The 13,158-nt window shown below is 36.5% G+C and overlaps 1 protein-coding gene across 1 annotated transcript in view; it reads right to left on the reverse strand.

Annotated features, from left to right (window-relative positions):
* LOC106876748 (uncharacterized) overlaps positions 1–13,158 on the reverse strand; it is a 127,858-nt gene that overhangs the window by 59,271 nt on the left and 55,429 nt on the right. The window contains exons 2-3 of the mRNA XM_052978600.1: positions 10,855–10,911; positions 8,442–8,892 (exon numbers count right to left, since the gene is read on the reverse strand). Coding sequence (XP_052834560.1) covers positions 8,442–8,892; positions 10,855–10,908 — 505 coding nt within the window. The 5' untranslated portion in view covers positions 10,909–10,911. The remainder of the gene's footprint in view (positions 1–8,441; positions 8,893–10,854; positions 10,912–13,158) is intronic.

Here is a 13,158-nt window from a genome sequence, read left to right on the forward strand (position 1 = left end):
CAACAGGTAGGCTAGTGTAATAGTGTAACACAGTTTGTAAAGCATGCAAAGTAAAAAGAGTTCATTTTGACCTGTATATGAGTGTACACAAAGTAGTATATAGAGAGAGATATGGTTATGTTGCAGAGAAAAGAAATTGAGCTAATGAAAGTGAGAGAGTGTGGGACGAGACAGCGTCTACATTGATTTAATTCCATAGTTGTCACTCTGTGAAGTTACCTCAGTTGAGACAGTATTTCGCTTGAGCCAGTCAGCCACTTCTCTGTCAGTTGCTCTCACTAACTGCTTTGGCTTACGGAGTTCTTGTTTTTATAACTATCCAAAACTAACCAGAAGGATAGACATAATTTTGAGAACAATAGATTTCATTGGGGTCTGTTATCTTTATTCTTGCTTTTGGTGAAATAGAAGAGGTTAGAAGGGCAAAGTGCCTATAAATACTACTAAATCAGGCCTTCATCATTATTGTCATCGTCGTCATCATCATCATCATCATCATCATCATCATCATCATCATTTATCATCCATTTTCCATGTCGGCATAGGCTGTATGGTTTGACAAGAGTTAGCAAGCCAGAGGACTGCACCAGGTTCCAGTTGTCTGTATGTATGGATGGCCACAATTTTACTTAGCTTGACATGTCTTCTCAAGCACAGCAAACTGCCAGAAGTCTCATTCCCTTGTCATCCCCTTCAGTGAGGCTCAATATCTGAAGATCCTTTCTCACCACTCTGTCCCACATCTTCCTCTATCTACCCCTTTTACAGGCTCCCTCTACAGTTAAGGATAGGTACTTCTTTATGCAGTTGTTCTCATCCATACACATCACATGACCACACCCGCACATTCTTCTCCCATACACATTACATCTGATGCCTCTTGTACCTGGTTATTTTCTTAAATTATTTACACTCTGTCGCACATGCACAGTGACATTACCCATCCAGTGGTGTATGCTGGCTACGTTTCTTTCAAGCCTTCACATATCGTCTATAGTCACAGCCCATGTTTCATTGTCATGTAGCATAGCTGTTGATATACAGATAGCATACAATCTGCATTTCATGCTGAGGTAAAGACCGGTTGTTATCATTAAAAAGTAGCAGCTCTCTGAATTTTGCCCAGCCCAATCTTATACTAGCAACTACACTTTCAGAGCTTCTACTTCCACTAGTAACTTACTAACTTCTGCCTCCACTATTAACTTGCTAACTTCCTCCTCCACTGTACCTAGGTAACAGAAGCTATCTACTACTTCTAAGGACCCCCACCCACCAGACATTTGAAGAAATCTATTTTCTGTATATTCTTTGTGTTTAGTGTACCTGCACATCTGCCACACACAAAGACTACTTTCCTTGTTAACCGTCCTGTGATACTGCTGCACTTTGTATGTATCCATAGCTTGTACTGAGTACACTGTACAGAGTTTCAACCCACATGTTTTCTACATATTAAGTAGGGCCATCTCCCTGAAGGGATCAGTGATTTACCTGTTTTCTAACATATTAGGACTTTGGTCTTTGCTAAATTAACTCTAAGGCCTTTTGATCCCAGACCATGTTCCACACCTGAAATTTCTTCTCTAGTTCTGGTAATCATTCAGCTATAAGAATAAGGTCACCAGTGTAGAAGAGCTCCTGTGGGCAGCCAGTCTTAAATTCCTCTGTTATGGCCTAGAGAACTATGATAAACAAGAAGGGTATGCAAGCCAATCCTTGGTGAACTCCTACTTGTACACTATATTCCAAGCTATTATCATTGCCGACTTTCACCTCACTGACTCCATCCCTGTACGTGACTTGTACAGCTCTCACCAACCACTCATCTATTCCTAGCTTCTGCATCGCCCACCAGATAAGAGAGTCAGGGTCCCCATCCAAGGCTTTCTTCATGTTGACAACAACCAAGTACAGAGGTCTATTTTTGGTTAAATACTTCCCTTGCTGTTGCTTGTCCAAGAAGATAGCATCAGTAGTGTTTCTTCCAGGCACAATCTCAAACTGCATCTCATCTAGACTAACCCTCTTCCTAACTTTCTGTAACTTTCATCACTTGGTCCAGCAATTTGATACCTCTGTAATTATTTCTGTCTAAAGCATCATCTTTACCTTTGTAGCAGTTGACTATAATGTTGCTTCAGCAGTTGTTGGGTATGACTCACAAGGGGACAATCTGATTAGCTATACTGGTGACTAAGCCATATCCTACTCTACAAGTTTACTTACTGTCAGTATGAATGGTAAAATTCCGCAAAAACTTATACTTCTTACTTACTAGCACTTGACTAGGTTCGCATTTGAACCACTTATCAGTATGGTCAAATCCTAGCTTTCTACATAATTTCCAATGGATTATTCTCCCTAATTTGTCATACTTTTTTGTATTCCTTTTGTGCTAGCATACTACATTCATTAACTATATAAGTAACACTTTCGTCCTTTAATTTATATAACCTACATAGAGAATTTACCTGATTTTTATCTATCTTAGCTTTTATCCAGTTATTCCTCTATGCCTGATCTTATGTTCCTATTAAACTTTCTGTCTCCCTTTTTAGCTTTCCTTTCTACCACCACAACCAATTTCACTATTATTATTTTCTGCAACTATTTTTAGAAATCTACCATCAAACCTTTCTCTTATCAGTCAGATAATCTTGCTTCCTTTTTCTGGCTTTTAATGACACTTGGCTTTTTGGTTTCCCCATCTCCTACTGTTACACTAAAATTTTGTCACTATTACCTACATAGGAAGCTATATCCACTCTAGCTAACTCCACACAGTCTTCTACTGATATTAAACCTCTATCACCTTCCTTTGTAGGTAAATACAATCTTGCTACTCCATTCGTATTGAATTTGTTCTTCTGTCTAGATTTGCTAATTCAAATTTTGTCCAATCTACAAAAGCTGTTGAATATTGAAGTAAGGACAGTGTCCAAGTACTTACAGCCTTCGCCAGATTTGGACCATTTAGCTTTGACTTCATTAACTTCCTCACCCATCTGACGTACTTCTTATCAACTTTCTCTTTCATTTCTATAGTTAGTATTCTGTCAGATTCTAATACTCCTTGATACTTATAACTTTTAATCTCTGGCTATCTGGTTTTTGAATGCTTTCACTACTAACTACATGTACCTTTTTTATGACTAATATTGTACACTTATCTATGCCAAATTCCATGTTTATATCATTGCTGAAGAGTCTTACAGTTTTTATAAAAGAATCTGTCTCCTTTTTATTCTTAGTAAAAAGCTTCAAATAATCCTTGTAGAGAAAATTGTTAATGTTTCCTTTGCTATCTCTGAACTGATACCCTGCCTTTGTCTTTCTTAATACTAAACTGAGTGGGGTTAAAGGTAACACAAATATTAAAGGAGACAATGAGTCTCCTTGGAAGATTACCTCTCTTGATATTAACTTTCCCTAAGGTTGTATAACCTGAGTAAAGTCTACTTTCCATTTTTTTTGTGTTATAGCTAACTAAATCTTTTATGTTGTCTGTAATATTGAATATACTCAAACATTTGCTTATCCATGAACATGAATTCATGTCATAGGTGTTCTTATAATCTATCCATTATAAAATTTTTCTTTCTTGATTTCACTTCTTTTAGAACTGCTTTGTCTATGTTTAATAGATCATAAACTCCTCTAGCCTTCTTCCTGCAATCTTTCTGTTTTTCTGGAAGTAAATTCTGTCTGTCAAGATGTTCAGAAATGCCTTCTGAGAGCATTTCTGTTAACACTTTGCTCACTAAAGGTAAGCAAATTATTGGTCTATGATTATTAGCTATATTTCCCTTACTTTTGTCTTTTATAAGGAGTACAGTACTCCCTCTGGTCATCTAGTTAGGTATGAATCCTCCATTCAAACAATCCTGAAGCTGTTCTCTCATTCTACCATGTAAGTTTCTAAATATCTTTAACCAATACCCTTGAACTAAATCTGGTCCAATGCTCTTCCAATTCAGCATTCTTCCTAAGATGTTATTCATTAATGCACTTGTTAGTTTTAGATCTGTCTGCTTCTCACTAACTATTTCTTCCCTCACTTTCTTTAACCATGTTGCATCCTCATTATGACCAACTAGTTTATCTCAAATATCACTCCAGAACTTTCTAGCTTCTTCTACATTAGGTTCTTCATCCTCAGTAGTTTCTTCTACACTATTTACTTGGCAATAAAATTTCCTCTGGTTTGTCTTTAACAATCTGTTCTGTTGATACTGATCTATTCTTTTCTGATATCTGGAAAGCTTACTAGATACTGCTATGATACATTGTTTCAACTCTTCTATGATTATCCTAAATCCTTTCTCTTTAACTAAGTATGTTTTGTTAAGATTTAAATCTTGTATTTCCCACCTTGTCCTGTTCCTAGGCTTCTATTCTACTCAGATCTTGGCTTAAAATATTCACTTTATTTTGTAATTTCCTTGTCTGCATCAGCTCCTTCCTATTCTTTCTTCATGGAATACTTAGTCTGCTGGTAACTATCACACCTGCTGCATAGCTCGATAAGTTAGTGTCACCTATATTTATAGTATCTACTTTCATAATAATATCAAGTAACTTCCTTTTATTAACACCTTTTAATTCTAGTAATCTTTTGCTCTCTTCTCATTACTTCTTTGAACTCACCTAAAATCTTTAGTCACTGGGGTCAGTTTTTCCCTTCCTGATTGGTAGGACTATTATTTTTTCTTGTAGGCTCGTCCTGACTTGAACTATATCACTTATGCATCTTGTTTCATCCTGGTTTGTGTTGTTTAGCTGTTCTACTTCTTGGTCTTTCTTTTTTGTCTTGCGATATATTCTACCTCCAATTCAGTCATCCACTTATTTCTCTTAATGGTATTAACCTGGTCCATTGGTCATACTTTTTTTTTAAAAAGTGCTAACATATGTTTCCTGTAACATCACTACCCTGTTACCTTCACTTGTCCATTTCCTCTTCATTATTCTATTATGTACTAATGCTGTCTTAGAATAACAACTGATGTCAGCCTGCATCCGTACTAAACAACTGCCAAGCAAGAGGTCTTCCCTTAAGGAAAGTGGTTTTAAGGGAAGTGGTTTATCAATTCAAAAATCGATATCCACAAAATAATCATACTTTCTGATTTTTTAATGCTACAAACCTTCCTGATGACCGTCTTTGTAATCCTGAAAAATGTCGTAACCATTAGTCCAGCTGTCTGGTCAGGAAGAGGGAACAAAGAGACAGACAGACAGATGGACATAACACCCACTGTAGTAAGATAGCAAAACTGCCCGTCTATGATGGGAAATAAAGGGATAGTATCGCAAATCTAAACCCTCTAAATTCATGAACTATACGGGGGGAAATCTAGATTTAATCCTTGTTGCCGGAATTCTAACAAAAAGAATCAAGGGTGATTTATTAATACAAAACTCAATATCCACTAAACAACCATACTTTTTCACATTTTTTTCACTAAAAACTTTCCTGATTACCACCTTCATAATCCTGAAAAACATTGTGACCATTGGTCCAGCCATTTGACCGTGAAGAGGGAACAGACAGGTAGACGGACATAACACCCATTATAGTAAGATCATTACCTCCGCCATCACTAAGGCAGAGGTATTGTTTTGGATGGATTTGGATGAAACTTTCAGGGATGTTTGGCCTTGTGACTGGCACAAACTGAATAGATTTTGGGATCGATCTGGTACCAGAAATCTGCAACCACAATAAAACAACATAACAAGGTGCCACATATCTTTCAATTTCAATGAGCAAATCTTTATATTTTCTGAGCTTGTCAAATTCCATTGCCAAGATATTATAATCACAAGGAATACTTATGTCGAGCAATAAACAGACTTTATTGTTTTGGTCTTTCACAACGATATCCAGTTTATCAACTTTGATTGTTCTGTCTGTATGTACCAGAAAGTCTCAAAGAATTGTTACATTTTCTACCTCAGTTACAGCCTCAGATTGGTACTCATATCACTTGCTAACAGTCTTGATTTTATGATGCCAACGTATTAACCAGTGTATATATTAGCCAACTCTGTCATGTCTTGATTTATACTCTACTGCTGCTAAAATTTTACATCCAGAGATTAGGTGGTCCACTGTTTCAATCTCATCATTGCAGAATTGGCACTTTGGATCTACTCCATTTTTCATCACATTGGCTTAGTAGTTCCAGGTCAGCAAGTTTTGGTCTTGAGCAGCTAAGATGATGCCTTTGCTTTCTGCTTTTGGCCCTGAACTCTTTAGCTACTGATACATGTGCTTCTGGTCAATATCAGATTGTTTGCTATGGGTCACATATTCGCCATGCAGAGGTTTCTGTTCTCACCTATCAACCAATTGTTCATTCACTTTTTTCCTCGCCATTAATTTCACCTTCTTTGTAATATTAGTTACTGCATTTCCCTCTTGCCATTGTTTTATGATAGTATTTTGTAGTTCCAGTTTTAGCTTAAATTTTACTTGCTTTACAGCTTTTGTTGTTTTTCCTTTTTACTTTACTCATGCTTTGAGATTACTTGTAGTAGTTTTCCTTGGTTCTGAAAAAGATATCTCTGTAGTCTTATGATGAATATTTATAGTAATTTTTTAGTTATATAGGGCCTCTACCACCTTCAGTTTGTTGTATATATAACCTTTCTATGTCAGATTTTGGGTGGTGTATTCTAAATTCCATCATTATTTTTCTTGTTTTCCTGCCTAGTTTGACTAATTCACTTAGTGTCCAAATATCGTAACTGTAACTTATAACTGGGACAGTGAGAGTGTTGATACCTATTATCTTGTTTTTTTGTTTTTGCATTGAGCTCTGTTTTACCCTTATTAGATGGATAGTCATCATGATGGGTATATTGGGTTTCATATATTTGTACCCCAGTGTTACTTTGATGGCATGTACTGCTCTCTCACTCAATAATAATAATAATAATAATAATAATAATTGAGTTCATGCATGATACCCAGGCTGAACAGGAGGAGGGAAGTGCAGTAACCGGTATTGCAAAGAAGGTGAAATTAATAGCAAGGAAAAAAAGTACATGAACAACTGGCTTATAGGCAGGAGCAAAAATCTCTACATGGCAAATATGTGGCCCATAGTAAACAAGCTGATGTTGACCAGAAGCATACATGTAAGTGGCTACAGAGCTCAGGGCCAAAGGCAGAGAGCAAAGGCATCATTTTAGCTGCTCAAGATCAAAGCCTACTGACCTGGAAATGCCAAGTCAATGTGATGAAAAATGTAGTATTTCCAAAGTGCCAATTCTGCAATGATGAGATTGAAACAGTGGACCACCTTTTAAGTACTAATCTAATTTGTCTATAATATTTATTCCTAATCTTATCTTTCATTTGTACATGTACCAATGTTGTTATCATCATTATTATTCATGGTGAAATCCCCTGAAATGAATCCGTAGCAGTTGCATTTAATGAAATAGTGAGAAATCAAGATGAACATCTGAATGCCTACTGAGTGACATTCATTCTTAAAACAAAAACACCAGGAATGCCAAATGAACTAGGGTCCCATAACTTGCTGGTCAACAATATACAAAGTCCCTCACATCCATACTCTAAAATAAGCCAGTTATTCACCTTGAGAATAATATTGTATCAGAAGTCACCATAAGGTCCAGTCCTTGTTGCTATGTGGTGTTTTGTGTGCCTCAATGCCCCTGAAAACTATGCCAGTGGAGTGCAAGCTCCTGATAGGGTCTCTCATGCTAGAAAGGTCAAAAGATGGGCAGGTAAGGGATATAGACCACCTCTTCCCAGTCATAAAAACAGGTTTGTGTAGGGTTGACATCCCTACCTGGAAAAAAGTATTGATGACAATTTGAAAACAACTTTCAAGAACTGGAAGAGGATACCCCAGAGTCAAGAACAATGGAGAAAAAAATCGTTGATGACCTGTGCTCCTTAGGGACCAAAAGGCTTAGGTAAGAAGAGCAGAAAGCATACTGGATAGGAATGTTTGGCTGTAAAGAGCAGTTACTGAAAAATTGTGCTATTTGTTTTGGGATGATCTGAGTGTGTGGTGTTGATAAGTCACAATAATGGTGAAATATCAGTATCTATCACTCTCAGATTCATTCTCATGCAAGTTGTCTTGCCTGGTCTGTGACATTCAGGTGTTCTTTGACACTTGACATTGTGTAGGGAGCTTTCCCAGATGCTATCTTGCTGCAAATTTGGCATATAAACAAAACACATACACTGCATATGTATGATCAGTAATATATATAGTATGTTGTATGAATGTAAGTATGTATATACAGAGAGATAAATAAGATAGATAGATAAAGAGAGAGTTCGAGAGTAAGTATATCACAGAACATGTCTGATATATTTCATGTTGTATATTGCGCAAATTATCAAGCAATCAGAAAAAAGAAGAAGAGAAAAACTAATAATTCCTTACTAGCAGTCGTAGTTGTTAAATGTGTTGTATATTCTTCAGATGTGTTCATTGATGGTGCTTGTGTGTCAAACTGTGTTACATTCTCAGTGTCACTGGTTGATGTTGTTTCGAAAGAAGTGTTGGTTAGTATTTCTCCAGTTGGGCTAATTAACATTGTATTCCGAGATGCACTGAAGGGAGTTGTTATTTCAGATGCATTGAGTTTTGTTCCATTCTCAAGTGCTGAAGTATAAGATGCAGTTGAAGATACTAAGTTTCCTTGTGCATTAAATGGTTGTGCACTTTTAGGTATATCTGTTGCTTGTGATGCTCCTGCTGCATTCTTTTTTACCGTGATTTCCTTTATAACTTGCATTGCCTTTGTTTGGCCTGCCTTTGGTTCTGTCATGAAATCATTGATTTTACTAATGTGATGATTTGGTGAGACAGAAAAAGATGCTGGCTGACCATGCTAAAACAAAAAAAAAAAACAAATGGAAATTAATATAAGAAAACATATGAAAAGCTTTTAGTTTTGGTTATTCATTTTTAATGCAAGAGAAAAAAATCATTTTGCCAGGAGTCCATTCTTTTTCTTTTCTGTTTGTGAAATGGAAGGAATGAAATATATAATCTTTATGCATCTATTTAGTTCAATTTTCTTTTCAACTAAAGAGTCCGTATTATTCATATATAACTACTATTCTCATCTCGCTGGATCCCTTCAGTTCAGAGTAACCAAGGATCTGGGGCTCAGTTAATTACTCTCCGTTACATTAAGGAGGAAGCGGGAATATAGAAAAAGTGTATATTGAAAGCATTTCACTTGGAGGAAGACAATACAATTGTGTAACAAAATATTGATAAGAAGTCCTCCAAATTACATTTCATAATTTTTCATTAATATATTTTTTAAAAATTTGTTATTCTTTCTATTTTTCCGCATGAACAAAGAGTGGGTAAAACAGAAAGTTAAGAAAAAATATGTCAAAATTCATGGAGCATGTATTTATTGTTGGGTGCTGTTCTTACATTGTCAGTTAACCTAAAAGGTGTAACACTTAGAAAATGATTGGTCAACAAACTTGTGATTGATCATTGTATTCCATGTCACTCTGTTACATTTATTCTCCAAAATAACAAAATAAAAATGTTTTGTTACAGTTGCTCACTTTATACTATGTGCATCTTCATTTTAGAAACAGTACACTGCATCCATACGAGTTGTATGGTCAGTGATATGAAGGGTATCCTACCATTAAAAAAAAAACTGCCTCAGAAAACCATCCGATCCATGCCTGAAAGAGTGGACATAAAATGCTTATGAGGAGGGTGACAGCTATGCTTCACTACTATGAGATTTTTGTCTGTCCAAATCATTCTTTCTGTAAATATTTTTGTAGTAAATTGTCATTTCTAAATCCAATTACTTGAGTGTGAAATGAGAAGTGTACATATTTTAGCTTAATTGAAACAAGTAGCATAGTTGAATTTTGTTAAGAGTCAGTAATTACATGGCAACTTAGGATTCTTGAATTGGTGGTTCAACACAACTAAATAACTGTGGGAAACACTGGTGTACAAGAATTATATTTTGGAAACTCTCTTCATCCTCTCTGTCTTGTTAGCAAATATCACCAACCTACAAGAATCCAGACCTTTTTTTTCTGTTTTTGTTTAATGACTGAATCAGATGAGGGAGGGCAGGATCATTGCCACTTTGCAGAACCTTGATTGGAAACCTGTCTCAAACGTTTGCATTACCTCCACCACCAACACCATCACCATCACTATTATCCTCATTTTTGCATTTACCTTTGTATGCTGACATGGGTTAGATAGGTCATTATAAACCAAAACAGTTCTTTATAAATGCTACTACCCTCTCAGATAGGTTGGGGACTTCATGCTCATATAACTCATTTTTTAATATGTTTTCTATTGCTAGATGTCCTTCCTATCTTCAACCACTTTATAAAGTATACTGAGTGTATTTTGTAGTGGCAAAGCTGGAAAGTTGTCCCTGCTCTATATTGTGTCTGTTTGCTTGCTTAACCACTTAACTGAAGGTACAGGGTGGACTTTATCATGGCACCAGCACTACAGATGTTGTATTGTCCCTGACAAGACTTATAGGCCCCCTCTGCCCTATGTTGACTCTGTTCATTTATTGTTCACCAGCACAAATGGATTGTTCAGATGAAGCAAGGAGTAGAGAGAGTGATGAAAGAGGCCCAAAATAAGAGGTTGATAGTTTAATTGTTCAAAATTTACCTAACCATATACTATTTCTATAAAGAATGGGAAATACAGGGGAATATAAATTATGTTAATTAGTTTTTAATTAATAGGGGGTGGGGCGATTCTTCAAGCATCCAGTTTCACTAGCATCTCTCAAGATAGGATAGAACTAAAAAATACCATGTTAACTTACCTTTATAAGGAATGAGACCACCCAAAGAATGGTGTATACTGGAAAAGTCTTCATTGACTGTAAGAAAAATAGCAGCAATTTTATAGATAGATAGATAAATAGATAGACAGACAGACAGACAGATAGATAGATACATACATACATAGATATGTACGTACATACATATATACATATGTACGTACATACATACACCACACACAAACTCACTCATAATTATAACCAAGGAGAAGGAAATGAGCAAGTCTTTTTATTACATTGATTTACAATTGTTTCATCAAAAAATGATCTCATGAGCATTACTATATTATCATGCAATAATATATGCAACCATTTATACATGAGACATCATGGACACAAAATCAAAGACTGATTCTTTGGAATCACATATAAAAATTATTTGCTGTGGAAACTTGAGTGAACAATAATCTATACCTATACTGATTTGGGCATATTTAAATGATTACCTTTACATATTATAATTCAAATCAAACAAAATAAGCCCTGATTTGAGCTGACAGGTCAAGAAGAAGAATGAATTGAAAAAGAAAGAATAAAAGCATAAAAGGAAAGTTTTTGTTTTTAGAGACCTAATTCTTATAGCTGAATCTGTAGGAGAATTAGAAATGGAATTCCAGTCTGCATAATGACTCACCTTTTAGAAGAGAGTCAGAGTTGTTGGGTGGTGTTTGGAAAAGATAAAAATAATGATGATGAGATGTCTAGCTGGACTTTCAAAGTACAAGACATGTAGAAATGAATGGGAACAAAGACACCAGGAGTGCAGATGGGTAGAAGTTGCAAGAGTGTATGTGAGAGAGTGAGAGATTAGGAATGGATAAGGATGTATGTGAATATAATGAATGAAGAACATGTGTTGAGAGGTGAATGTAGTGAATAGTGAATAAGGGCTAGAGGTGTCCGATGACACATAGGGGTGAAGAGCAGCACAATACATACACTGACCAGAACAATACCATACCATACCATCCATCCATACATCCATACATACATACATTGTCGTATTTCGGGATGGTGGTCATTTTTGTTTTTTTGCCAAAAAAACACACACACTATATATTTGTTCTTCACTCGTTTATTACTGTTCTTTTTTTTTTTTAACTCATGTCCATTGTCTGGAAATCTTTTGTCACACATCTGTGACCTCTTCAGTGACACTTTTCGTTTCCATGTGTGCTCTTGCTCCACTAGCATGCTAGCATGGGTTGGATGATTTGACTGAGGACTGGTGAACTGGATGGCTGCACCAGGCTCCAATCTGATCTGGTAGAGTTTCTACAGCTGGATGCCCTTCCTAACGCCGACCACTCCGAGAGTGTAGTGGGTGCTTTTACATACCACCAGCATGAGGGCTAGTCACACGGTACTGGCAATGGCCACGCTCAAAATGGTGTTTTTTATGTGCCACTTCCACAGGAGCCAGTCCAGCGGCACTGGCAACGACAAGTGCCAGTAAGGCGACGCTGGTAACAATCACGCTCAAATGGTGCTATTTATGTGCCACTAGCACAGAAGCCAGACAGCTGCTCCGGCAATGATCACGCTCGGACGGTGCTGTCAGTGCTCCACTGGCACAGGTGCCAGTCATCGAATATGGTTCAATTACGATTTCGATTTCACTTGCCCCAACAGGTCTTCACAAGCAGAGTTTAGTGTCCAATGAAGGAGAGGTTGGCATGGGTGCCAGTCGTTGAATTTGGTTCGATTTCGCTTTCAATTTCAATTTCAATTCACTTGCCTCAACAGGTCTTCGCCAGCAGAGTTTAGTGTCCAATGAAGTAAAGATACGAATAAGTGAGCTGGCAACACTTCTGGCAGAGGCCACAGATTATGCACTCACTTGGCTTGCCGGGTCTTCTCATGTACTATGCACATATATATCAGATCATTAGTAATATATTCAAAAGAAAAGGTGTTTCTCTGTATGTCCTGTTACGCATATCCAGTGATACACATTAACCAGTTATAGCATTTCCCAGAGCAGAGTACATGCTTATGCGGATGCATGAAGATAAAAATTATTGTCAATGTTATTTGAAATTTTCACAGATCAATCTTACGATCTATTCATACAATTTGATTTGCTTTTGTGATATAAGACATCTAAAAATATTTATTGCATAGTGTTTACTCTGTTTCTTTAATACTAATAATATTTTGTTTTGGTAAATATGAAGAATCTTTCCCAACAACAAATTAAAAAGAAAAAGTTTTCTAGGGTAAAATGAATGTGTAGACAACGAAGAACACAATAAAAATGGTGGACCTGGTGCACCCCCTAAACTG

This window comes from Octopus bimaculoides, chromosome 2 (assembly GCF_001194135.2).
Source record: "Octopus bimaculoides isolate UCB-OBI-ISO-001 chromosome 2, ASM119413v2, whole genome shotgun sequence".
Lineage (NCBI taxonomy): Eukaryota > Metazoa > Mollusca > Cephalopoda > Octopoda > Octopodidae > Octopus > Octopus bimaculoides.